Source organism: Dasypus novemcinctus, chromosome 3 (assembly GCF_030445035.2).
Source record: "Dasypus novemcinctus isolate mDasNov1 chromosome 3, mDasNov1.1.hap2, whole genome shotgun sequence".
NCBI lineage: Eukaryota > Metazoa > Chordata > Mammalia > Cingulata > Dasypodidae > Dasypus > Dasypus novemcinctus.
The window spans coordinates 1645203-1671483 of record NC_080675.1 but is presented as its reverse complement, the minus strand read 5'-3'; the positions used below and the strand labels follow the sequence as shown (position 1 = coordinate 1671483).

General features: G+C 71.9%; 1 protein-coding gene across 1 annotated transcript in view; it reads left to right on the top strand.

Moving 5' to 3' along the window:
* Nucleotides 1-21929, top strand: part of KIF26A (kinesin family member 26A) — a 36525-nt gene extending 14596 nt beyond the window's left edge. Inside the window, 14 exon segments of the mRNA XM_071213444.1 lie at nt 1593-1756; nt 9332-9518; nt 14225-14332; nt 14334-14438; nt 14908-15001; nt 15206-15468; nt 15556-15739; nt 16204-16363; nt 16439-16601; nt 17100-19719; nt 20322-20527; nt 20621-20641; nt 20763-20892; nt 20986-21929. Of these exon segments, the coding sequence (XP_071069545.1) occupies nt 1593-1756; nt 9332-9518; nt 14225-14332; nt 14334-14438; nt 14908-15001; nt 15206-15468; nt 15556-15739; nt 16204-16363; nt 16439-16601; nt 17100-19719; nt 20322-20527; nt 20621-20641; nt 20763-20892; nt 20986-21161 (4581 nt within the window). The 3' untranslated portion in view covers nt 21162-21929.
* Nucleotides 21930-26281: the final 4352 nt, after the last annotated feature.

The window sequence follows — 26281 nt, the reverse complement described above, 5'->3', positions numbered from 1 at the left end:
CGGCAGCTCGAGGGGACGGCGCAGCCCGGCCGTGCGCGGGACCTCTCAGGACAGGTCAGTGTGGGGGAGGCCCCGGCCCCCGCCCGCGGGGCGCAGGCTGTCGTGCGCCGAGCATGGGCGCGGCCCCAGGAGCCACGGCCGCGGGCTGCCGGTGGCGGCTCGCTGTCCCGAGGGGAGGACACCCCTGCAGCCTGACCTCGCAGGCGCTCCCTTCCCTGCTGTGCCAGGCGCGGAACGCACCCGTTCAGCGGGCACGACGCGGGCGTCGCCCTCCCGGGCCAGGGCAGGCGGTGCACGCGGCTCGGGGAGGAAGGAGCAGGTGCCGGCTGCGCGGGGTCCATCACCGAAGCCCCTGGCCCCCAGCCGCAGCCACCCCCTTCCCGCCACCTGGCCTGGGCCGACACCCCCGGCCCGCGCTCCTGCTCGCCCAGCGCCTCTATGCCCCCGCCTGCCTGCTGCGAGGCCCTGGGGTTCCGGTGAAGTGGACGCCGGCTGCCGGGCAGGGCTGGTGGGGCCTCTGGGGTCCCGATCCCTGGTACCTGCTCGGGGCCCGCGGATGTGGTGCTTCGGAAGCGCGATGCCGCCTCCCTGGGTGCAGAAGAGCCGCGCGTGGCAGAAACGAGCCGAGGAGGGGCCGGGGCAAAGAGCGGGCTGGGCTGGGCTCTGAGGGATGAGCAGGAGTTCTCTCTCGAGTTGGCAGAGGGGGTTTGGGGGGGCGAGGCGGGCAGGCACGACAGCTGGTGGGCGCTGAGCCTCGTGGGGGACCTGGGCTCTGGCTGGTGGGGGTGGGTGAGTGCCGGGGTGACCCAGCTGCGCCCCTCCTTGCAGCCTGGGGCGGGCCGGTGCCAGGGAGGCCAGGGCCAGGCTCTCTGTGAAGGCGGGTTTGCAGGCGTCTGCTCCGTGTCTCGGGGCGGCTGGAGCCGCGCTGGCCAGGGGCTGGGGTGAGCCCCCTGTGGCGAGGGGCAGCTGTACCCAGGCCTCCCCGGCTTGCCTGTTGGAGGTCTCCCCTGGCCCCGGGCCCAGGTGCTGGGAGACCCGAGGGGGCTGGGCAGTCCTTGCCCCCCCGGGGACCCCCGCCCTCTGCATGCTGCGTGGGCGACCGCCTCGGGGTGGGCGCGGCCCCCCAGACGGCGGCAGGCGGGGCCGGGCTCGGGCGCTGAGTCGTGCCGTGCGCCCCGGAGGTGCCGCCTCTGGGATTTTCCCTGGATAATGAGGGGAAACACCCAGCGGGGCTCCAGACGCTGGACGTCGTGGGCTTCTGTGGGGGCGGTTAGCGCGCGCGGCAAACACTTATCGTGGTCCCCCGGTTACGCCATGGCGCTCCCCGGCGGGGTCCCCGGCCCTGCGCGCTGGGGCGTGGTGGGGGCGGGCAGGGGTGCCAGGCCCCGTGCCTGCGGGTGCCCGTCGGGGCAGCCCCACGTGGGGACTGCGCGGCCCATGGGCAGGGTGGGGCCTGGGGGGGCGGCTGTGCCGGTTTTGGGGCCTGCTCAGCACATGGGGGGGGGCCCGGGGACTGCTCGAGCCCGGCGCACACCACGGGGTCCCCTGCCCCCCACCCACTCGCCCTCACTGGGGCTTCCTCTCTCCCCCAGGCTGAGGCGGCGGTGGCCGCAGTGGCAGTGGCCGACACGGTCAGAGATGCGCCCGCCGTCGGGGGCCCTCGTGGTGCGCCGAGGACCTGGGGCCACGGCGGGGCCTGCGTGGGGCCAGCGCTGGGCTCCCCCGGCCCCTCCGCCGCGGCCGCCTTCTTCATGAGGTAGGTGCTCCGGGGTGGGGGTCTCCCTGGAGGCCCTGCACGCCACCGGGCCCCGCGGGTGGGAGACGCGTGGGGGCCGCCACGGGGGCTCGGACCTCTGCACCCGCCGCCCGTGGGGCCCGCCACTGGGGGCCTGTGCCACTGCCGAGCCGGGCAGCCTGTGCCTCAGTTTCCCCTTGGCCAAAGGGCGTTCGCCCCAGAGTTGCCGTGAGGTGCAGCGAGGCCGTGGGGGTGGGCTCCCAGCACGGAGGTGGCCCCCGCCGTGGGCGTCCTGGACGGAGGGGGCTGGGGGCTGCGGGGAGCGCCCCGGGGGTCCGGGGGAGGCTGGGGGGCCAGGGGGGCCCCCGACCCTGCCTGCCACCTTGCTCTGCTGGTGGCTTCCGACACGTTCCTCGTTCCTCGGCGCCGGCCTCGCCCCAAGGCGGCTCCTGCTCCCCCGCCGGCCAGAGCCTACCCGGGGGCTGACGCCGCCCCCCGCCCCACGCGCGCCTGCCCGGGCCGGGAGCTCTGGGTGCTCCGGGGGCCACGGCGTCGCGGGGGCCGCGGTTTGCTCCAGACTGTGCGCCCCGGGCTGGGCCGGGCAGCCTGGAACGAGGCCCCCGCCGGGGTCCCGGCCCCAGAGAACCCCGATTTCCAGCGCCCCGTGTCGGGGGCCTCTGCCGCGGCAGGAGGGTTTCAAGCGCTGAGACTCTGAACGAGAAGGAAGGGGAGCTCCAGCGGTGCCGGGGCCGGGGCTTCCGGCCGCCGCCCCTTTCCAGCCCCCACGCCAGAGGAGGGTGTCAGGCCGCGCGGCGCCTTAGCCCCTCCGCGCTCCTGCGAGCGGCCGCCGCCTTTGTCCCTGGGAGGGAAGCGGGCGCTCGCGCTGACCTTGGGCAGTTACCATAGAAACGGGGCTGACTGGAGGCCTAAAATCGGCTGGGGCTGGGGGGAGCAAGCCGAGGGGGCCGGGGGGGCAGTGCTTGAGGGGCGGGGGGCAGTGCTGAGGGGGCGGGGGGGGGCAGTGCTGAGGGGCGGGGGGCAGTGCTGAGGGGGCGGGGGGGCAGTGCTGAGGGGGCAGGGGGGCAGTGCTTGAGGGGCGGGGAGGCAGTGCTGAGGGTCAGGGGGGCAGTGCTGAGGGGGCAGGGGGGCAGTGCTGAGGGGCGGGGGGGCAGTGCTGAGGGGGCAGGGGGGCAGTGCTGAGGGGCGGGGGGGCAGTGCTGAGGGGCGGGGAGGCAGTGCTGAGGGGGCAGGGGGGCAGTGCTGAGGGGCGGGGGGGCAGTGCTGAGGGGCGGGGGGGGCAGTGCTGAGGGGCAGGGGGGCAGTGCTGAGGGGCGGGGGGGCAGTGCTGAGGGGGCAGGGGGGCAGTGCTGAGGGGGCAGGGGGGCAGTGCTGAGGGGTGGGGAGGCAGTGCTGAGGGGGCAGGGGGCAGTGCTGAGGGGCGGGGGGGCAGTGCTGAGGGGCGGGGGGGCAGTGCTGAGGGGGCAGGGGGGCAGTGCTGAGGGGGCAGGGGGGCAGTGCTGAGGGGTGGGGAGGCAGTGCTGAGGGGGCAGGGGGCAGTGCTGAGGGGCGGGGGGGCAGTGCTGAGGGGCGGGGGGGGCAGTGCTGAGGGGCGGGGAGGCAGTGCTGAGGGGGCAGGGGGCAGTGCTGAGGGGCAGGGGGGGCAGTGCTGAGGGGCGGGGGGGCAGTGCTGAGGGGCAGTGGGCGCTGTCATGACCCCGGCTTGCTCGCCGCCCGGTGCCGCCGTGGCTGCTGCTCCTCACGCCGTGTGCTCGTCATCGAGAGGCCGCGGCCCGCAGAGCGCTGTGTGAGCAGCACGCGCCGTGCCCCCCCCCCCCCCCCCACCGGCTCCCGCACGGGCGTGGGACACGGTGACCGCCCGCGCAGCACCTGCTCGTCCTCGCCCCAGCAGCGCGGGTCCGCGGCTTCGCGCGGGGCTCCCCGGGCCGCGCTGCCACGGGGGGGAGTGAAATACTCCACACCAAATCCACAACCCTCCGTCTTCCCTTCGGTCACGTTCAGATAACGCGGGGCTGTCGACGGCGTGCGGTGTCGTGCTTCCGTCTCCCCCGTCCGTCACCAAACGCGTTCATCGTTCCAGAGGGAGCCCCCGCAGCTGAAGCTGTCACCCTCTCCCCCTCCCCACCCCGTCCCTGAGAACCTGGGTCTTGGGTTCTGACTTTGTAAGGTCGCTTGTTCTAATTGTTTCAAGTCAGTGAGGTTGTACAATATTTGTTCTTCCGTGCTTGGCTTCTTTCACTCAACATGATGTCCACGTTGTCGCGTGCAGCAGCTCTTCATTCCTTTTTTTAAATTTAAAGATTTGTTTGATCTATTTATTTCTCCCCACCCTCGCGTTGTTTGCACTTGCTGTATCTGTTCATTGGGTGCTCATCTTCCTTTTAGGTGGCACCAGAACAGAACCCAGGACCTCCCATGTGGGAAGGAGGCACCTAATCGCTTGAGCCACCTCTGGCTCCCTGCTTTGCTGTATCTCTCATTATGTTTTCCTCCTTGTGTCTCTCTTGTTGCATCATCCTGTGGTGCCAGCCTTTTGCATCAGCTTGTTGTCTTGCTCATTTTCTTTAGGAAGAACTGGAAACTGAACCCAGGACTTCCTATGTGGTAGGCGGGAAATCAATCACTTGAGCCACGTCTGCTTCTCTTTTCATTCCTTTTTATGGCAGAATAATATTCCGTCGTATGTGTATACTTCATTTTATTTCTCCATTCTCCAGTTCATGGACACTTGGGTTGCTTCCATATTTTGGCAATTGTGAATAATGCTGCTGTGAATGTCGGTGTGCAAATATCTGCTCCAGCCCTACTCTCAGTTCTTCTGCGTGTGTACCTAGTAGCGGGACTGCTGGGTCCTGTGATAATTCTATACTTAACTTTCAGAGGTTCCGCCAAACTGCCTTCTGCAGAGACGGCGCCGCTTGATGCTGCCCCAGCAGTGAGTGTTTCTATTTCTGCACACCCTCTCCCGTGGTTGTTACTTCCCTTTTTCTTTTAACAGCACCGTTCTGGTGGGTGTGGAAGGGAGTCTCCTCCTCGTTTGATTTGCGTTTCCCTGGTGGCTAATGATGTTGAGCGTGCTTCACGTGCTCTCTTTGCAGAGATGTGCCGCTTGAGTCTTTTGCCCATTTTTGAAACGGGGCGTCTGTGCGCTGTGCTCTCCTGAGCCCTTGGAAGGGGGTTCCCCGGGGTGGGCCCCGGGCGAGCTGCTGCGCTTGGCGGGTGCCTGCCTGGTGGCCTGGTCAGCTTGGGCCCCACTTGGTTGGGGTCGCAGGCTGGAGGCCCCCGTGGCATCCTTGGCCCTCGAGGATGAGACCCCACTATGCTCTGACCCCCCCATCTGCTCCCTGTGTTTTGTGGGTCGGGGGCTGCGGCTTGGAGGGGGCAGGGGCCTGACCAGACGCCTCCGTGGCAGCTGCCGGCCCTCAGGGCCCCAGCCCGTGCCGGGCACAGCCCGCGCCCCCCTGCCCCTCCCTCCGCGGGCTGCCCGGGCCGCTTCCCTCGGCCCCAGAGGCGCAGGGGGCAGGCTGGGGGCCAGCGGGCGGCGCTGCGGCGGGCGGCCGGGGGCGGGGCTTCCAGCTGGACCTTGTGTCCAGGTCCTGGGGGTCTCGGCTTGCCCGATCCCCCCAGCTTGCTTTGAGGGGCTCGTCCCTGATCTCCGGGTGGGGAGACTGAGGTGTGGGTGCACGTGGGAGCAGGCTCGGGCTTAGGGGTCAGCGGGCGTCCCCGTGCACAGAGCCCCCTACCCTCTCCAGCTCCCCTCCCACATCCCCTCCTGCTCTGGGGACTCAGCTCCCCACAAGCCCCCTCTAGTCCCCTCCCGTGTCCACTCCAGCTTTGGGGGCCTCCTCCCTGTCCAGCTGCCCCCACGCCCCCTCCAGCCCTGCTCCCATGTCCCCTCCAGCTTTGGGGGCCCCCTCCCCCTCCAGCTCACCCCCCCAGCTCCCCTCCCATGTCCCCTCCAGCTTTGGGGGCCCCCACCCCCTCCAGCTCCCCCTGCACCCCCTCCTGCCCACCTCCCATGTCCCCTTCAGCTTTCAGGGGCCTCCTTCCCCTCCAGCCCCCCCCCCCCATGTCCCCGCTAGTTCCTTTCCTGCTCTGGTGGCCCCACCGCCCTCTAGGTCTGGGAGCCCCTCCCCACCCTGATCTGCGGCCCCTACTTCTGCCGTCTCCCCTCCTCGAGACGCCTCCTCCTCCCTCCACCTGCCCTTCCAGAGGCCACTCGGGACCCGGGCTGCCCTTGAGTCCCCGTGGCCCCCACGTCCAGCGCAGGGTCGGCACGCATGGCTGGGAGGGCGTGCGGCCGTGCTCTCTGGTCCTGGCAGGCTCCGTGGGGAGTGGGCTCCGCCTCAGGCCCCAGTGCTGCTGAGCAGGGGGCCGCTGGGTGGAGGGGCCTCGGGGGGGTGTCCTCCGGTGCCAGGATCCCTGCACCCCGGGGTCTCCAAGCCCTGCCCCCTGCCCTGTCCCACCCCTGCCCTTGCCCCCGGTCCCTGCTCCCCGCTCTGCCCCTGCCCCCTCCCCTGTCCCCTGCCCTCCCCTGCCCCCTGCCCTTGTCCCCGGTCCCTGCTCCCTTCCCTGCCCCCTGCCCCTGCCCCCTGCCCTTTCTTGCCCTTGTCCCCTGCCCCCTGCCCCGCCCCATCCTTGCCCCCTCCCCTGTACCCTGCCCCGCCCATCCCCCGCCCTCCCCTGCCCCCTGCCCCCTGCCCTCCCCTGCCCCCTGCCCTCCCCTGCCCTGGCCCCACTTCCCCTGCCCCCCGTCTCCTTCCCTGCCTGCCCCCTGCTTCTCGGCCCCTCCTGTGCCCTTGAACTCTGCACCCTCATCCCGGTTGCCCTGCAGCCTCAGCGGGGTCCTCCCAGCTCTGACCCTGAGGAGGACAGACCCCGGGGTGGGCAGGAGGTCGGAAGCGGGGGCCGCGGTCCCTCTGCCGGGGCCCCTCTTGGCAGCCCCGCAGGCCCCGGGGCCCCACTCCGCAGGGCTGGGCGGCAGCCTGGCAGCAGGCAGCTGCACTCCGAGAGGCAGCTCTGGGGCTCCAGGCCGCCCGGGGGGGACACCGGGTGGAGCGGGTGCGGCCTCCTCGCGGCCTCGTTAGGAAGCCCCGGCCTGGCCGTGCCTGACCCTGCACGTGTCTGGACAGCCCTGCCTGGGCCCCTCGGGGTCTGGGGGCTCCCCAAGGCCCGCTGCCTCTGGAGCCCCCCGGGAGGGCCCAGCTCTTCCTGGTCGGTGGGCAAAACCCTTCCCTTCCGGAAAGGCCCGGAAGGCGGGGCCTGGGGGGCGCCCGGACGGGCCGGAGGAAGGCGGGGCCTGGGGGGCGCCCGGACAGGCCGGAGGACCTGCCCACCCCCCCAGGCGAGCCCCCACTCGCTCGCCCCACTGTGTTGTCCACTCAGCCGCTCACTCACTCACTCGTTTATTCAGTCGTTCGTCTGTTCATTCATTCACTCATTCACTCACCTCACTCATTCATTCATCCTTCAGCTCTCTGCTTGCTCGCTATTCACTCACTCATCTACTTATTTATTCACCTCTCAGTCACCCACTCATTCACCCCATTCACTCCCCCACTCATTCCTTCACTCTACTGCTCACTCATCCACCCCACTCATTCATTCATTCACTTCATTCACTCATTCTTTCACTTCCCCACTCATACTTTCACTTATTCACTCACTTCTCTACTCAATTCATTCAGTCACCTGCTTGATCACTTATTCATTCACTCACTCATTTACTCATTCACCTTCTCACTCACCCACTCATTCATTCACCTCACTCACTCATCCATTCTTTCACCCCCACTTACTCATTCCAGCATTCATTCATTCGCCCACTCATTTGCTTATTTACCCACTTTCTCATTATCCATTCATTCACCTGCTCCATCACACAGTCATTCCTTCCCCCATTCACTGATTCTTGACTCATTCATTGAGTCACCTGCTTGCTCGCTCATTCATTCATTCATCCCCCCATTCACTCACTCGTCCACTCATTCATTCATTCGCAGGCTCACCTGGAGTGTTCCCACACCCCGGGCCTGGCGCTGGGCGCTGGGTGTGGGAAGTGCCCTCCAGCGTGCCTGGAGGACCGCGCGTGGACACGCTTCTCAGGGCAGGCGTGGCTTCCTTAAGCGTCGGGAGTCGGGCTGGGGAGGGGCGCCGGGCAGGCTTCCTGGAGGAGCCGTGGGGCTGAGCACCGCCGTGTGGTGCAGACGGAGCCCCTGCTGTCCACGGCCGCCCTGGAGCCGAGGCGCGCTGCCTGCCGCGCCTTTCGTGCAGCCCCTCCTCGCCCCGCCAGGCCCCCGGCCCCCACCCCAGCCCCCCTGCGCCCCGGGGCGCCTGCCGGTGGGTGTGGCGTGGGCCGAGGGGTTTGACCCGGCCTCGCAGGGGCCTGGGCGTCATCAGAGGAGAAAGCTCCCGTCCTGGGGCCTTGCCAGTGCGCTGACGTCTGCGGTGCGCCTGCCGAGGCACGTCCTCAAAGCATAGCCTGGGGGCCGGGCCGGGATGGGGCGCAGCCTCTGCTCCCCGCCTCGGGGGCCGGCGGTGGGCAGGGGCGGGCGGCGCCCCGAGTTAGGTCAGACCGTGGGGTAGAGACGCTGTGCCAGGAAGGTTCCAGGCTCGGGGGCCAGCAGGGACCTGAGGAGCCTCGGGTCCAGCCCCCGTCCTGGGGCCGATCCCGTCCTCACTGCTCGGGCCGAGGTGTGTGTCCGTCTGCGCGTGGCAGCCACCTGGCCCTGCCCCCTGCCCACCGCCCAGTGCCTGCCGGTGAGTCCCTGCCCCGGCCTGGTCTCAGCTTCCCCTTGAGCCTTGACTTGGGGTTCAGGGGGGCCCTGTCCCCACAACCTCCCCGTGGCCTGGTGGCCCAAGCCTGGGTGTGGGTCTCTGGCAGGGGGCACCTGCCCTGCAGGCTCTGCTGGGTGCAGCAGGGAGGGCCCTCGGGGAGGGGCAGGTGGGGGAGGGGTCTCGGGGCACCCTGGGAGGGTGGGCTGGCCAGGCCACAGGTGAGGCGGGAGCAGGTGCGTGTGACCGTGTGGGAGCGTGAACGTGGATGGCCGTGAGTGTGTCGGTGCACAGTGTGTGGGTGTGCTTGTGCGACGGTGCTGTCGACATGAGGTGTGCTCGAGTGTGTATATGGGGGAGATGTGAATGCGTGTGATTGTATGAGAGCGTTGAGGTGAGCATGGACGTGTAAGGGGAGAGTGAGCGTGTGAGCGTGTGGGCTCCCGGCCAGCGCAGGTGTGTGAAGGTCGCAGCGGGCGCCCGGCTGGCCTGTCCACTGTCGGGGCAGGACTCCGCTTTCCGCCAGCCCCCGGTTCTGTCCCCGGAGGAGGCGGCTGCAGGTCAGCGCGGCTGGGGGGTGGCGGCCGGGGGCAGGTGGGCTTCCCAGGGGTGGGTTCCGGCGGCGTCTGCTGAATTCCTGCTGTGCCGGGTCCCTGAGCGCCCTCCCGGCAGGGGCCACGGAGGAGAGCCCTCCCGCCGGCCGGGTCAGCGCTCCTGCCTCCTCTGGGGCAGCCGGGGCTTCGTCGGGCGGGCGTGGGGGGCTGCGAGGAGCGCGGACCCGCTTGCTTCCTGCTGTGCCCCCAGGGCTGCCCAGAAGCTCAGCCTGGCCGCCAAGCGCAAGAGGGGGCCCCCGCCGCCCGCGCCCGCCCGCACCGCCTCCACCTACCCCACCGACTTCAGCGGCGCCCTGCGCCTGTGGCCCCCGCCCGCGCCCCCCTGCCTGCTCCGGGCGGCCCCCAAGGCCAAGGACAGCACCTGCGGCGTTGGAAAGGTACGAGCCGAGCCCGGGGGCCCTGCGGGCTGGGGCCGGGGAGGTGGGGGGGCGGGGCCGGGGAGGTGGGGGGCGGTCACGGGACCGGGCCTGGGTGCGAAGGGGGGGCGGGAAGGGGCGTCCCCCCTGGGGTCCCCGGGGCTTCCGGCGACTAGGGGTCCCCGCGCAGGGCCCCCGCCTGGTCTCCACTGGACGCTGTCCCGGGCGGGCCCTGGGCTCCCGCTTCACGTCCCAGGGGAAAGGGGGCGTGTCCTCGGCAGAGTCGGGCCGCCTTGGTGCAGGCGGGGAAACTGAGCCCCCGAGAGGGCAAGGGTCTTGCCGTGGCTCCGGACAGGACTGGTGGCCACGGTTTCTGGCTGGGCGCCTCTGAGACCCCCGCCTCCTGGCCTTGGCCTGGCCGTCCCCCTCTGCCCGCAAGCCTCGCCCCCTTGCTGTGGCGCAGCCGGCGCGGTCCCGCAGGAGCCCCCCGTGAAGGGCGTGAGGCCCCGGAACCTCGTGTCCGGGGAGGGTGAGCCGCGGCCGCGGGGGCGTTAGGGCCGGCACGCTCCTGACCACGTGCCGGGTGAGGGCGCGGGCGCTGCGGCTGGCCCAGCCCGGGGCTGGAGAGCCCTGCCCGCCACCTCGGGGACTGCTGGGACCGGGTGGGGGTCTCCAGGGGCCAAGGCAGAGGCCGTTTACCGCACCCCTGCCTGCTCAAGCTCAGCCCCAGCCCTCCCCACCCCACCCCTAACCCTAACCGTCCTTTCCCTCGGGGCTTGGTCATTTGAGGAGAAGCCTGTGGGGGCGGGAGGCCGTGGGGCAGCCTCTGGGGTGGGGGCACGAGGTGGTTGGTCAGGGCTGGTGCTGGGCAGTTGGTGCTGGTTGTGGTGGGCTGAGGCCCCTGGGACCACGTGCACGTGGCAGTGGTCCCCTCGTCCCCCTCGCCCCCATCCCCCCTCATCCCTGCCCCCCTTGCCCCACATCCCTCCTCGTCCCCGTCCCCCCTCATCCTCGTCCCCCTGTCCTGCTCGTCCCCCCATCCCCCTCATCCCTACCCCCATCCCCCCTCATCCCTCTCGTCCCCCTGTCCCCCTCATCTCCCCTAGTCCTGTACCCTGTCCCCCACTCCCCTTGTCCCCCATCTGCCCAGCCCAGGGGAGGACGGGCTCCCCACTGCTGCTGCCATTTCCCATCTTGCCTGCTCCTGCCTCTAGGAGCGCCTGCTGGGGTGGCAGGGTGGGCCACCCAGTCCCTGTGGCCAGCAGTGCGAGGGGACCGAGGGGAGGGTCCCTGCGGAGTGCCAGGCCTGCCCGGCCGTGTTCGGCTCCTTTCCCTGGGCAGCTCCCCTGGGGATGGCCTCAGGCCTTGCAGTGGATGGGGCAGCAGGGTGGGCCAGCCCGGGAGACCCCCGCCTCCCTGCACACATGCGCCTGCCTCCTCCTGCAAGGCTGGGGGAGACCCGGGGGAGGCGTGGCCCAGAGCCGGGGGCGTGGCCCAGAGCCAGGGGCGTGGCCCAGAGCCAGGGGCGTGGCCCTGAGCTGGGGGTGTGGCCCGGAGCAGGTGGGTGGGGCGGTGTGGCTGGAAGCTGGCAGGGTGAGACCCGGCCAGGGGCAGTGACCCCTCCTCTGGCTGTGGCCTCAGCTGCCCTGGCCTTGGTGCCCACCCGGATCGCTGACCTGCTGCGCTGGGCACCAGGAGTCACGCCTGTCTGGCCGGGCTGTGGAGCCCGCCACTCGCGTGGACGCGGCGGCTACAGAAGTGCACGTTTCTGCTGTGGCCGGGTGCCTGGGCCCAGCGGCCTTCTGCCTCCTCCCGGGCCAGCCCCCCGGGATTTTGGGCCTTCTCCGTGCCAGGGACCTCCTCTGCCCCCAGTTTCCGGACCACCGAGCACCCCCGAAAGCCTCTTGGCCACGGCTGATTTTGCTCCCCTCCCTTCGGGACCCCCAGGGCCCCTTCCCTGCCCTCGTTAAACTTGGGAAAGGCATTTAATATCGTCACAGAAGAGAAGCGAGACCAGGTTCCGTCCCTGATGGGGACGTGCTGCTAAAGATCGTCCACCAAGTCGCCGCGTTAGAAAAGACTCTGCGGGGGTGCCGGGCACCCGCCCCCTGTGCTGAAGTGGGAGCTGGAAGCCCCTTTTTTATGCGTCCCGTGCCTCCTCTTCCCTGGGCCTCCTCGCCAGGGGGCCTGGAGAGCTGAGCGGGAGGGGCGCGAGTCGACCTGCTCGTCTCATGCGGAGGCCCCGTCCCTGCGGTGCTGCAGGGTTCTGGTGCCACGGCCGCTGGCCGGTGCGGTCAGCCAGGGCCCTCTCCGCCGGGCTGGCCCGGCCGTCGGGCTCCGTGTGGGATTGCTGTCGCCGTCCCCGTGACAGCAGTGCTTCTCGCCAAGAGCGCAATCACAGCCTCTCGCCGCCAGGAAGTCTCTCCAATCTGCAGAACCCATTTGGCTCCCGAAGTGGTGATGGGTTCACGCTGGAGGAAAATTGCCCAAAATTACCGGGGAGTGCGTGCTTTCATCTGCTCTGCGGTGACGCTCAGAAGTGGAGTAGTTTCATTCCCGTCGTCGGGGAATGAAGGAATCGATGCCTGCCTGATGGAGCACGTGAGCAGAGGCGAGGGCGCGAGAGGCGTCCTCCCTGCGCCCTGGAGACCGGACCCCGCCTCTGTTCTGGCGGCCGCAGGCCTGAGAGGAGAGGGCGGCGCCCCCCGCCACCATGCACAGCCCGCCGCCGCTGCGTCCCTGCCGCTTATGATGGACCCCCTGGAAAACACTGGCTCTGACACGAGTCTTGGGTGATTTGATTTATGCCGTAGTTGAGAAATGGGCGATTTAATCTGAGAGCGGACGGCCTTCTTCTCCGGCACGAGGTGGAGGGTCCTTAGCGCCAAGGGGCCTTCGGCTGCTCTGGAGCGGCTTCACGGGACGCACTTTGCCCAGTGACCACTCCTGGCCCAGGCTCGGGGCGCCCGCGGCGCTGCTGGCTCTGGGCTCTAGCTGTGGTCCGGTCTCTGCAGGCCCTGTGGGGTGCTGGGGTGCTGGGACCTCAGGAGCCCGCCCACTCAAGGGGCACGTTCGGGGAACATTTCTGTGCTTTGGAGACGGGGACGTTGATTCCGCTATGAGTGGAGGCTGTGCCTTGGTCCTGGCACCCCCAGTGCCCACTGCTGCCCCAGCCTCGGCCGCCCTGTCTCCCTGTCCGACCACCCTGGGACCGTGCGACCAGAACTGGCATGTCCTTTGGAACAGCTCGCTGTCCTTCCCCGGCCAGTTTGCCGTCTGGCTCTCCACTGGCCCCGCGTCCTGCCCGTCGGGGTGCCTGAGCTGGCTCTGGTGGCAGAAACGCCACGGTCCCCGAACCCCTGCCCAGGGCCTCCTGGCCCACCGTCCACTGTGCATGCTCTCGTCCACTCCTTCCTGCCACGAAGGCGCTCGTGCAGACCTCTGCAGGGCCAGGCGGGACGGGGCCAGGCCCTTGGCAACTAGCAGGGCTTTGGCAAAAGCCTGGGGCTGGCGAGCTGGGGGAGGAGGGGCTTTCTGTGGGAGGTGGTGGCTCCGTGGGTCTGGTCTGCAGAGACGCTTTCCCGGGGGCTGCACTTTGCAGTTTGCTGGGCCGGCCGAGGAGGGGCTTGGGGTGTTGGGAGGCCAGGTCTGTCCCTCGTGCCCTCCCCCCAGCTCCAAAGCAAGGTACACGGCTGGGGTACCCAGGGATGGGGGCCCTGGAGGGTGGCTGCCTCGTCACCACGGCTCCTCTCAGCCCCCATCTACCTCCTTGGGGCGCCTTTGGGGGAACCGTCACTTACCTGAGGCTCCAGAGTGAACTTGTGCCTGAATGAGCGAAGTGTACGTGAGCGAATGAGTGAAGTGTGCGTGAGTGAATGATGTGTACATGAATGAACGCGTGAACCTGTGCCTGAATGACTGCACGAGTGAATGAGTAAAGTGTGTGAATGAACGAATGTGTGTGAGCGAATAGGTGTGCGTGAATGAATGGGCGAATCTGCTCGTGAATAAGTGAAGGAGTGAAGTGTGTGTGAAGAATGCAGTGTTCATGAATGAGTGAAGTATGTGTGCATGAGCGAGTGAACCTGGGCACGAATGAGCGCGTGAACAGATGAGTGTGTGAATGAATGAAGTGTGCATGAATGAACGAGTGAACCTGCGCATGAATGAATGAATGAGTGAAGTGTGCATGAATGAGTGTGTGAACGAGTGCGTGAACGGAGGGGTGGAGTGTGCTGTGCTGAGCGAGTGAACGAGTGCTCTCACCAGCCGCTCCAGGCGGACCTGGGACGCGCTGCGTGGGTGGGGGAGGCCCCGCGGTCCTGGGGACCCCGAGCTGGGGGCGCCCTGACCGGGAGCCAGGAGACCTGGCGCTGCCCGCCGCCGCTGGCCGTGCCCAGGCTGTGAGGACTGGGGGCCCTGCACAGCCGCCTCCTCGTGCAGCCGCGGCGAGGCGGGGAGGTGGGGGCCGGCAGCGCCCTGGAACGCGGGTCCCAGGGTCCCGTGGGCTGTGGGGGGCTGGGAAAATCCCCGGGGGGCCCCGGGAGGCTCGCGGGCTCTTGGGGTGGGCTCCCCTGCCCCCACGCCCCGCCCGCCTGCCCCGCCCGCTGACCTCACGGGCAGGGCCGGGCCGGGCGAGGGCACCCCGCGCCCCTGAGGCCGCCCTGCCTGGCGCGGCGCTGCCCTGTAATTAGGCGGCGGGCGTGCTCAGGCCGTGCCGCCTCCAGGTCCGCGTCGTGCTGCGCATCTGGCCTGCGCAGGGGCCCCAGCGAGCGGCCGGGGCCGCGTCCTGCCTGAAGGTGGACCCCCGGAAGAAGCAGGTGACCCTCCACGACCCCCGCCGCAGGGCTCCCGGGCGGCGCAGGCCCCCGGCGAGCCACTTCCGCCGCGGTGCCCAGGACGTTTGCCTTCGACGCCGTCTTCCCCCAGGACGCTGAGCAGGTAGGCGGCAGCTCGGGCCCGTGCCTGGCGGGGTGCCGGCCTCTTCCAGGGGCAGGGGGACACCGGCCACCCGAGCCCACCCGTGTGGACGGCAGCGTACGCCGCGCCGCCAGGGCCCCCCTCGTCCCGCGTCTCTGCCGTGTGTGTCGTGGGTGTGACGAGCCATCCTTGTGCTCCGTGCACGGCGTGTGCACACACGTCGGTCCTTCTGCGTGCTCTGTCCCACGCCCCGTCTGTGTGTCCTCTGCGCCGCGTGTGCATCTTTCCCCCGTGTCTCTTGTGCGCCTTCTCTGTGGCGTCTGTGTTTGGGTTCTGTGTCCTATTCTGTGTGCACGCATGACGTCCGTGTCTCGGGCTCGTTGCGCGCGTGAGGTCTGTCTTGGGTACGTGTGAGCGGATCGTGTGAGCGGTGGGGACCGTGGCCTGGCTGTGGCCGTGGCCCCAGCCCCCCTGACTCTCGGCCCCCCAGGCGGAGGTCTGCTCGGCGACGGTGACGGACGTGCTGCAGGCCGTGGTGGGCGGGGCCGACGGCTGCATTTTCTCCTTCGGCCACACGAGCCTCGGTGAGCCCGGGGCCCCTGGCGTGGGTCCGCGTGGCCCGCTCGTGCCGCCCCGTCCGGTGGTCGCCGGGCCCGGGCCCACATGGGGAGGGGTCCTTGCCTGGCTGTGGGTGGGCGCGGGGCCTGGGGAGGCGGCGCGGCCTGCGGGGAGCCGGGGCGGGGGCTTGGCACGGGCCCGGCCTGGCCCTGACGCGCCGCGGCCCCCAGGCAAGTCGCACACGATGATCGGGGAGGACGGCTCGGCCCGGGGCCTGGGCGTCGTGCCCTGCGCCATCGCCTGGCTCTTCAAGCTCCTCGGCGAGCAGCGCCAGCGCGCAGGCACCCGCTTCTCGGTGCGCGTCTCGGCCGTGGAGGTGTGCGGACGCGAGCCGGGCGTGCGCGACCTGCTGGCTGAGGTGGCCTCCGGCAGTCCCCAGGACCCCCGGTCCCCAGGCGCGTGCCTGCGGGAGGACCCCGCCTGCGGGGCACAGGTACGCCGGCCCCTCCCTGGGGCGCATCCGGCGGGGGCGGGCGCGGCGGGCCGGACTGGGGTGGACGCGTCCTCCACTTGCCTGCAGCTCCAGAGCCAGAGCGAGCTGCGGGCGCCCACGGCCGAGAAGGCCGCCTTCTACCTGGATGCGGCCCTGGCGGCGCGCGGCTCCAGCCGGCCCGGCTGCGGGGAGGATGCCCGGCGCAGCTCCCACCTGCTCTTCACACTGCATGTCTACCAGTATCGCATGGAGAGGGGCGGCCAGGGCGGAAGTAGGTGCCGGAGGCGCAGTGTGGTGCACCACTGAGCGTGGGTGTGCACGGCTGCTGTTTGTGCACGGGGGCGTGTGTGTGTGCGGGCACGTGTGCGTGTGGATGTTTGTGGCTGGGGTGTGTGCACGCAGGCGTGTGTCCCTTTGTGTATGCATGCGGGCGTGTGCATGTGGGTGTCCAAATGGGTGTGCACAGCTGCGGTGTGTGCACGTGGGTGTGCGTGCGTGCAGGCGTGCGTGGGTGTGAGCACTGAGTAGGGGTGCACAGCTAGGGTGTGCACGTGGCTGTGTGTGGCAGTGTGAGTGCACACAGGTGTGCGTCCTGTGCAGGTGTGCATCGTGGCTGAGAGCCCCCCGTCCCTCCCCTAACGCCTGGCGGCCTGCTGACCCCTGGGGGTGCTGGCAGGGACCTGGGCAGGGCTGGGGGTCTGGGGCTGCGCTGCCCACCGCCCGCCTCGGTTTCAGTGTCTGGAGGCCGCAGCCGCCTGCACCTCATCGACCTGGGCAGCTGCGGCGCGTCGGGTGGGGCCGGCGAGGCCCCCGGGGGACCCCCGTGCCTGTCCCCGTCGGCTCTGGGCAGTGTCCTCCTGGCCCTGCTCAACGGCGCCAAGCACGTGCCCTACAGGTGAGCGGCGGGTCTGCGGCCCGGGGCTCGGGGAGGTCCCCCGGTCCCTGCGTGCCCTGAGCAGTCCCCCCCCAGGGACCACAGGCTGACCGTGCTCCTGCGCGAGGCCCTGGCGTCCTCCAGCTGCCGCGCCACCATGATCGCCCACGTCTCGGACGCCCCGGCCCGCCACGCCGAGACGCTGAGCACCGTGCAGGTGGCCGCCCGGCTGCACCGCCTGCGCAGGAGAAAGGCCAAGGTGGGCTCGTGCGCCCTCCCCGCCCCCGAGGCCCCTGCCGGCCTGGAACGGGCGCCGCCCCCGGGGAGCCCCGCGCGGGCCGCCTGACCCCGGGGCGGGTGTGGGCAGCTGGGGCCTGTGGGCGCGCTGCCCGCTGCCAGGCCCGGGCTCGCTCCGCCGAGGCCGGGCGGTTTACAGGCTCCGGCTCAGGCAGGCCCGGGTCACTCAGGAATTGTGCGTCCCAGGGAGACCCGGCGGCACGCCTGGCGCGAGGCTCCAGGGCCCTCCTGGCACGGGGTCCTGACTGGAGGCGCCTGCAGCCGTCCCTCTGCTGGGAGCTGGGCCTGCGCTGCTGGAGCTGGGGCCAGGGGGCGGGCGGGCGGTGCGGGGGCCGGGGCCTGGGGCAGGGCCGGGGTTGGGCGGGCAGCGCGGGGCCGGGGCCCTGGGGCAGGGCCAGGGTGGGTGGGCGGCACTGGGCCAGGGGTCCTCGCCCTCTGACCAGCCGCCCCTCCCCTCCAGGACGCGTCCAGCTCGTCGGGCGGCGAGAGCTCGTGCGAGGAGGGCTGCGCCCGCCGCCCCCCGCTGCTGCGACCCTTCCACCCGCGCACCGTGGCGCTGGACCCCGAGCGCCTGGCCCCCGGCCCGCGCGCGGACCCCGACTACTCGTCGAGCAGCGAGCAGTCCTGCGACACGGTCGTCTACGTGGGGCCCGGCGGGGCGGTGCTGTCCGACCGCGAGCTCACCGACAACGAGGGCCCGCCCGACTTCGTGCCCATCGTGCCTGCGCTGAGCGGCCGCCGGCCCCCCCAGACGCCCCGCGACGCCGACAGCGACCACCTCCGCTGCAGCACCTTCGCCGAGCTGCAGGAGCGGCTGGAGTGGATTGACGGCCGCGAGGGGCCCCCGGCCGGCCCCGCCTGCGACAGCAGGGGGCCCTCGCCCCCCGAGCAGGCGGGCGCCCGCGGGGAGCTGAGAGAGGCCAGTGGCCCCGGGCCAGACCTCGCCGCTGCGGGGGGGGACGTGCGGCCGCTGCCCGGCCCGGCCCCGCCGCCCCCTCGGCAGCCCGAAGAGCCAGGGGGAGGGGACCCCGATGGCGGAGCGCGTGGCTCCTCTGCAGGCACATATGGACAGGAGGGCCGGACGCCGAGGCCCTTGGACGCCGGCAGCCCCCGCCTGCCCGCGCGCGGCCGCTGTCTGGAGCGCGGCCTGCTGACTGCCACGGTCACACTGCAGCAGCCCGTGGAGCTCAACGGCGAGGACGAGCTGGTGTTCATGGTGGTGGAGGAGCTGCCCCTGGGGGGCCAGGGGAGCCGCGGGCGGCCGGCCAGCCTGGCCAGCTTCGGCAGCGACTGCTCGCTGCAGGCCCTCGCCTCGGGCTCCCGGCCGGTCAGCATCATCAGCAGCCTCAACGACGAGATGGACGCCTGCACTGGCCCCGGGGGCGCCCCCGGCCTGGAGGACGGCGGCCACGGCTCCCCCGTCAGCACGTGGCGCGGCGAGCTTGGACTCTGTGCCGTGGACGGTCACGGCCCTGTGCCGCAGCCCCCCCTTCCGGGCAGTCCGGAGACCCACGGCCCCAGCTCACCTGCTGGGCCCGAGCCCCTGGGCGCCCCCGGGCTGGAGGGCGGCAGCTCTGGCTCCTCTGCGCCGCGCCGAGCGGGTGGGCCTCGCCCTGTGGACGCGGCTCCGGTGACGCCCGCCCACGCGGGCAGGGAGCCCAAGCCCGGGAGCCCCCGGGGGCCGCGCCCCGGCCAGACCATCCACTCCAGCCTGCCCCGCAAGCCCAGGGCCGCCTCAACCACTGGCCGCGCGGGCTGCCCTCCCCGGGGCCCCGAAGGCCCGTTGGAGGACCCATGGACGCGCCGAATGGACGATGGCGCCGCGCCCCGCGCGACCTCTCCCGGCTGCCCCTGGCCGCCCGAGGCCCGGCTGGAGCTGGCCTGCACCCAGAGGGTGGTGGATGGCTGTGAGGTTGTGGCCAGGGTGGCCCGGCCCCCTGAGGCCGTGGCCCGAATCCCCCCACTGCGCAGAGGGGCCACCACGCTGGGCGTGAGCACGCCGACCGCGGCCTGCGCGGAGGTCCCCGCGCCCTCGGGCAGCCTGAAGCCGCCCCCGTCCCCTGGCAGCCGCAGGGGACCTGCCGCCAGGGGCGGCCTCCTCCCGAGGCCCAGCGGGACGGCCGCGCCGGCCCCCCCCGTGCGCAAGTCCAGCCTCGAGCACAGGGGCGGCCCCGGCCCGGCCGCCGCCCCCCGTGGGGAAGAGGAGGCCAGGCCCGGGGTCCGCGCTGACCAGGCCGCCCCCAGGGCCGCCCCCGGCTGGAGGGGCCGGCCCGGCAAGGCGGAGGGGGCGCAGCGGCCAGCCGGCCACTGCTTGCTGGAGCGCAGTGAGGGCCCGGTGCCTGGCGGCAGGGCCAGGGAGGCCGCTGGGCGCCCGGGGCGGGCCGTGCCCAGGCTGGGGGTGCCGTCTGCCAGCCCCACGCCGGGGCCCGCGCCTGCCTGCAGGGGCAGCCCGGCCAAGGCCGCGGGGGCCGCCAAGCCCCCCGCCGGCGGCGGGAGCAAGGGCCGCAGCCTGGCGGCGGTTGGCACGCGGGCCCCCCACGCGGCGGGCAGGCCCCCCGGCGGCCCCGTGGCCACGCCCAGGGCGGCCCCCCGCGTGGCGCCCGGCGTCGGGGCCAAGGCTGGCCGGGGCACCGTCATGGGCGCCAAGCAGGCGCTGCGGGCGGCCCACAGCCGCGTGCACGAGCTGGCGGCCGGCGGTGCGCCCGGGGCCGGCCCCTCGTGGGGCTCGGCCGACTCGGACAGTGGCAACGACAGCGGCGTGAACGTGGCGGAGGAGCGGCCTGCGCTGCCCTCGCCCTACAGCACGGTGACGGCGCCGCGGCGGCCGCAGCGCTACAGCAGCGGCCACGGCAGCGACAACAGCAGCGTGCTGAGTGGCGAGCTGCCCCCCGCCATGGGCCGCACGGCGCTCTTCTACCACGGTGGCGGCAGCGGCGGCAGCAGCGGCTACGAGAGCGTGGTGCGCGACAGCGAGGCCACTGGCAGCGCCTCGTCCGCCCCTGACTCCACCAGCGAGAGCGGGGCTGCCTCGCCAGGCGCCCGCGCCCGCAGCCTCAAGTCCCCCAAGAAGCGGGCCACAGGTGGGCCATGGCGCGGGGTCCCCGGCCTCCCGGGTCTCAGTGCAGGCGGCCCCCAGCGGCCACGGGCACGTGCGGGCTTGGGGTGTCGGTGTGCGCCGCACCCACCCTTCCCAGTCCCCTGGCGCGCGCCTCCTGGGCACGTTTGGTGCCCGCGTGCCGGCTGGCTTGGGCCTCGGGGACTTCCCCCAGGGTGCCCGGTGGCCTGGCTGCCCCTGCCTCCTCCAGGTCCCCTCGGTTTTTGGGGCCTGTGCTCTGTGCCTGGGGGAGCAGCTGCTGGGGAAGTGGGGTACAGGAAGGGGCAGGGGTCAGCGAGGGCAGTGGGTTGTCCAGGGCAGGGGTCTGGGGCTGGGCATCTCCCGCAGTCAGGAGAGTAGACCGGCTAAGGTGATTATGGGAGGGGGCAGTGGTGGAAACCCCTTGCCTGTCTGTTCTCCAGGCTTGCCCTTTGACCCAGTTGGGGCAGGGTCTGGCCAGGCTGTGGACTGGGCATCTGGCTGGAGACTTCTGGGCTGGGACCCAGGGGGCCCTCCCAGCAGGACCCCAGGCTGGCCCCCCCTTGATGCCCTCCGGCCGCCAGCCCAGCCCCTCTCCCTCCCTTCCAGGCCTGCAGCGGCGGCGGCTGATCCCGGCCCCCCTGCCCGACGCTGCCGCCCTGGGCCGCAAGGCCGGCCTCCCCGGGCAGTGGGTGGACCTGCCGCCACCCCTGGCCAGTGCACGGAAGGAGCCCTTCGAGATCAAGGTGTATGAGATCGACGACGTGCAGCGCCTGCAGCGGCACCGCCCGCCCCCGCCCGACGCGCCCACCGAGGTCGGGGCGGGCCGGGGGCTGCCCCGGGGTGGCCGGGGCCTCCCATCGGGGCCCGCCTGGGAGCTGACCGCGTCCCCTTGTCTCTGTCCGCAGCCCTACCGGGACGTGGAGGAGGTAGGAGGCGGCCCCTGGCACGCAGGGGCTCCGAGGCTGCGCTCAGCCCCGGGCGGGGGGGGTGGTCAGCCCGGCCCGCGTTGCGGACCCCCGCCTGCCGCTGAGCCCGCTGTGCCCCCAGGGCTTGAGGCCGGCAGCGCGCAGAGAGCAGAGGCTGCGGGAGCTGCGGGCCGAGCACGAGAGCCTGCGCCGGGAGCTGGCGGCCACCCAGGGCCGCCTGATGGTGGAGCCCGGCCGCTGGCGGGGGCAGTGTGAGTGCGGGGGACGCCCGGGCGGGAGGGGGGGGGCGCCGCGGGAACCCCGGGCCCGGCCCTGACCCCGCCGTCCCCGTGTCCTGTCCACAGTCGAGGTGGACCCGGCGCTGGAGCCCGAGTCGGCCGAGTACCTAGCGGCCCTGGAGCGCGTCACGGCCTCGCTGGCGCACTGCGTCGACCTGTGCAAGGCCCACGTCATGATGGTCACCTGCTTCGACATCGGCGTCGCGGCCGCCGCCCCGGGGCCGCGGGAGGTGGACGTCTGAGGCCGGCGCCTGGAGTGGAGGGGACGGGCGGGGGCGTGAGGGGCGCGGACGTGGCGCAGGATGGAGGGCGAGGACGCAGGCGGATGGACGGATGGACGAGCAAGTGAGCAGAGGGAGGCGGAGAGAGGCCGCCCCTGCCAGCCGCGCAAGTGCCTTGGGCGGACGCCGGCTGCTGTCGCGGGCCGGGCGCCGTGGACGCGCAGGGCCGCCGCGGCCGGGCCCCTTCCCCGCGGACCCGGCGGGACGGACTTGGGCTTCCAAGCTCAGCCTTGGGGTTCACGGCCTTGGCAGAGGCCTGCGCGGCGGTGGCCGGGGCGAGGCCTCGTGGGCAGGTGGGCTGACTGCGGTGCCCCCTCCCCGAGTGGGACACCAGGGCGGGGCAGAGGGCTCGGCTCTTTTCACGGCAGGAATTCTTACCAAAACCACAGCAAAAAACGAAACCGACGAAGCAGGGAGGGATTTGTAAAGTTTGTTAGCTTCGTATTTTTATAATCTTCTGCCTGTAAGCGTAATTTGCAGCGGGGACTTGCGGACGAACAGTCTATGTTTTTATGGTTTTCTACGGACGGCGTTGCCCGGGCCCTCCCAGGACGCGGCTCGCCGGGGGCCCCGGGCGCTGGGCTCCTCGGAGGCTCGGCCGGCGGCGAGCTTGCCGGCGGGTGCTGCGCGCCGGGCCCCTGCTTCCTGGGGGCCCAGGACCGCGCGCACGTGCGGGTGCTGCCCGGCCGCTGTTTCAGTTTGTCAATAAAAGACGCCTGGTGTCCATGCCTCCTGAGCTCACTGCACCTGCTGGGCCCCGGGGCGTGGGGCCGGGGGTGGAGGGGACGCTCCGGGACCCGAGGGCTGCGGCTGCACCCACAGGTGCACCCCTTCTCCAGGCCCCGCAGCAGCCTCGGCCCTGCGCGGGGGGGTGCGCGCCGTCGGGGGGCTGCAGCTGGGGCTCGGATGCCCTGTCCTGCCTCCCCTTTCCCGAGCCGTGACCTCCTCTGCCCGCCAGGGCCCCCTCAGGACAGGGTCCTGCCCCGGGCTTGTGGCAAAGCGGGGCTTTCTGGGGGGGCCCTGGCTCCCCGCTGCCGGCTCCAGCCAAGGTCCTGGCCTTGAGCGCCGCGCCCGGCCCCCTCCCCTCCCTGGCTCCTGCACCCTCCGCCCACCCAGCCCCTGTGCCCTGAGCACCCCCCGCCCGGGGACCTTCCCACCCCTGACCACAGCCCCCTCCCGAGCCAGGTGTGGCCTTGTGGTTGGGACCGCTGGGACCCTCCCCAGGCTGCTTCTCAGGTGGCCCCCCATCTCCCCAGCCTCCCTGGGGCTCCTGGGGGGGTCTTTTCAGGACGGGCTGGACCCTGGGGGCTCCACTTCCCTTCAGGTCCCGCCTGCTGGGCCCTGGCCCCCCAGGAGGCGTTGGGGGCTGTGGGCTGCCCCTCCCCGAGACCATCCTCCTGCTCTGGGGCCTGGGGGGTCCCGGCAGGCGTGCACCTGCTCCAAGGACGGGGCTACTCAAGCGGCCGGGAGCCTGCTTCTCGGGGGGCTCGGGGTAGGAGACGGGGGGCCCCTCATAGCCCTGGCTGAAGGCCACCTGGCCGGGGCTCCTGGGAGCTGGTCCTTGGCCTGCCCGGCCTGAGCTGGCCACGTGCGGTTGGGGGCAGGGGGTCCCCAGGGCCCGGGGACCTCGCGGCCAGTGCGCCTTGCGCTGCGTGCCCGAGCCGCCTGGGGATGCCTGGCTGCCCCTCCCCACCGCAGCCGAGCCCGCTCCCCGCCGGCCCCTCCCTCCCGCCCTGGCGCGGGTTCCCAGTCCAGGGGGCGCAGGGGCCTTTCACCTGGGACATCGAAGGACGCGCCCATCACCACGCCTGGGGGCCGTGCGCCCTGAGTGCGCCCTTTCCAAGGCCGGGAGAGCGGAAGCCTCCCGGACCCCGCCCTGACCACAGCCGAGACCCCCGCCCGCCCGCCTGGACGCAGAGCCACCTCCAGCCCCGGGGTCCTGGCCGCCTGCTTAGTGGATATTCGGGGGACAGAGGCCTGGCGGGGGAAGGCTGCTGCGCTCCCCATTCCCGCTGGTCTCCCCGAGGCTGCAGGGGAGGGTCCCAGAAGAGGTTGGCGGTGGGGTGCACGGCCCACTCCCCTGCAGTGGACGGCAGGGGGACGGAGAGCCTGGCCTCGTGCACAGGGCGGGGGGCGTCTCCCAGGCGTGCCTGGCGCCCAGCTGTGCCCCCAGGCGAGGTGCCCGCCTGAGTCACCTGGCGAGCTGGGGCCTGCCCGGCCCGGCCCACCCGCTCCAGCTCTGGCACCAGGAGGCCACCTGGGGTCAGCTGGGCTGGGGGACCAGGGCGGGGGCTCACAGGGACCCAGTGGGGGAGCGAGGAGGGGGCCTGGCAGACCCCCTCTCCTGGGCCAGGGAGGGGAGTGGGGGGGGAGCTGAGCGAGACCGCGGGGCTCCAAGGGGGCTGCTCTGGCCCACCCAGCACCCAGGGGAGGGGAGGGGGCTGGGCCACGGTGGGCTCTGTGCCCGGCCTGTGGCCCCCGAGGCCCAAGGCCCCTCTCCTGGCTGGGGGACCCTCCTCCAAGCACTGGGACTAAGAAGGGGGGAGGCAGTCGGCTCCCGCCTTTCTCCCAGGCCTCAGCGTCCTGGCTGGCCGGAGGCACGGGGACCCCAGCCCGGGGATGTGGGGACGTGGGGCAGGGGCCGGGCTCGGCTTGAGTGCTGGGGGCACTCAGATCTGAGGCCCCTGTGGCGTCCTGTGGAGCAGGCGCAGAGTCGGTGGGGGCGGGCGCGGGGGGCAGGCGGGGGCAGGCGCGGGGCGCAGGTGGGCGCGGGCGCGGGGGCAGGTGGGGATGACGTGGGGTGGACACGCGGCTGGAGGGGGTGTGGGCAGCGGCAGCCCCAGCGCTGGGGACAGTGGGCAGAGGGGCATCTTGGGGACGGAGACCCCCCAAATCTCCCCATGGCCCTAGGTGAGAGGGGGCTTGGGGATGGAGCACCCCTCGGTGGCCCTTCCTCGGCCTCCGGGGGTCTCGGGGGGGGGTCTGGGGTTGGGGAGCTGCCTCTCCTGAGTACTGTTGCCCGAAGCAGCACCCAGGCCCGAGTCCACAGGTGGCTGGGGGGGGCGGGGTTCCCTGGGCGCGTCACCAGCGCCGGGCAGTGGGGGGGGCAGTGGGCATCCTGGTCTCCAGGCCGGCATGGGGGTGACTCAGCACCTCAGCTGGGTGGTCTGCGAAGCCCCTGTGTCCCCAGCTCAGACCCTCTCCCCGGGGTCTTGGTGCCTCCCCCTCCCCAGAGCTGGGGTGCATTTGGGGAATGGGGGTGGCAAGTGGGGCCTTAGGGAGCTGGGATGATGGCCTGGGGTGCAGCCAGAGGGTGCTCCCCGAATGCCGGGTGACCAGGCGCTCCCCAGTGTGGAGGAGAGCTGCCTTTGCCCCCTGGGCCTCCCGGAGGAGGACGGAGCCGAAGCCCACCCTGGAGCGCCTCACCCCCCACCGCCCACCTGGGGCGCCGCATCTCCCCACTCCCCCCGCCCACCCCGGGGCGCCGCATCTCCCCACTCCCCCCGCCCACCCCGGGGCGCCGCATCTCCCCACCCCCGGGGCGCTGCATCTCCCCCTCCCCACCCTGGAGCGCCTCACCCCCCCACCGCCCACCTGGGGTGCCGCATCTCCCCACCCCCGGGGCGCTGCATCTCCCCCTCCCCACCCTGGAGCGCTGCCCCCCTCGCCCACCCCGTCTCCCTCTCATTGGAAGCCCCTCCCCCCACATGCTCAGGCCACCCTCAGCCTCTGCCTTCAGAATCCGTTTTAAAAAATAAACGTCATTTTCTAGAACATTCTCAGCTTTACTGAACATCTGTCGGGACAGCACAGAGCCAGCTGCTGGAGCTCGGGGCTCCAGCCCCCCGGCCTTGACCTGGGGCGGGGGCAGGGTGGCGGCCACCGAGCCGCGGGCGCTGACCGCCAGGGGCCCCGACCTCTGTGCACCCACAGGGCGGCTCAGGGTGGGGTGACCCTGCAGCCCCCACGCTGGCGTCCCCTCAGCTGGACGTGCCCCCCTGCACTGGCCTCCTGCCGGCCGCCGGCCCCCGCTGCCGGGCCGTGTCCTGGGTCTGGTGGCCTGGCCGGTCCTGGGCCCGCGCATGCCTGGAGGAGGGCGGCCGCTCTCCCCCTCGGCTCCGCACCTCGGCCCTCTGGGAAGCACACGGTCAGGCTGGTGGATGGGCCTTGCCCCCCACAGCTGTTCTGGGCAGCCCGTCCCACTTGGTGCCTCGGTTTCCCCTCTCAGAACGAGGGGCGGCCTGGCTGAGCGCGAGGCCCCCGCCGTCAGACAAGAGGCTCCGAGGCTCAGAATGAACCCCGGTCTTGAGCGGCGGTGCCGCGGGCCGTGTTTCTTGCCACCGCGCAGCCATCCGGGGACGTGGGCCTGCCCGGCAGGGGTGACACCTGTGGCCCCGGGCCCGGCGCTGACTCTGGGCCTGGCGGGCTGGCGGGGGGCTCCTGGCTTCTCCACGGGCAGTTCGGCCTGCGCCGCCCCCGCCTGCCCACTGTGGACACCCGCGTCCACCCAGAGTCTCCGTTAACCCAGGAAGGAACTTTCTGGGGACACGGGCAGAGTGGGCATTGCCTGAGCCCCGTGTGCCCAGCCCGGGCAGGGGGACACAGGCCAGGCAGAGCCGGCTCCCGGGCGCAGGGAACCGAGGCTCTGGGGTGGGTGGAACCTCCCAGCCACAGGGTCCCGAGGGCGGGGTGGGCACCAGGAGGGCCCCCCCAGGCCCACTCGCCGCCACGCCAAGGCCGGAGCATGACCGGTGAGAGCCAGCAGCGTGTCGAGGTTCAAACTGTGAGCTCCAGAACCAAACCCCTCTGGCCGGTTCCTTTGTGGGGCCGTGCCTCAGTTTCCCCACCTGTAAAGTGGGGCAAACGAGGTTGTAGTGAGGATTACGGGGTTGTACGGACCAGCCCTTGGAGCAGGGCCTCGTGGCCTCAGCGCAGCCCGCGGCGGGTCCCGGGTCTGTCCCTCTCCCGAGAGCGTGTCCCACCCAGGTGGCTGCGGGGTCCTGGGGGTGGGGGGCACGGGGAAGCTGCTGCTTCGCCCAGGGTAGCAGCCCAGCTCGAGGTCCCAGCACTCATCTTCGGGG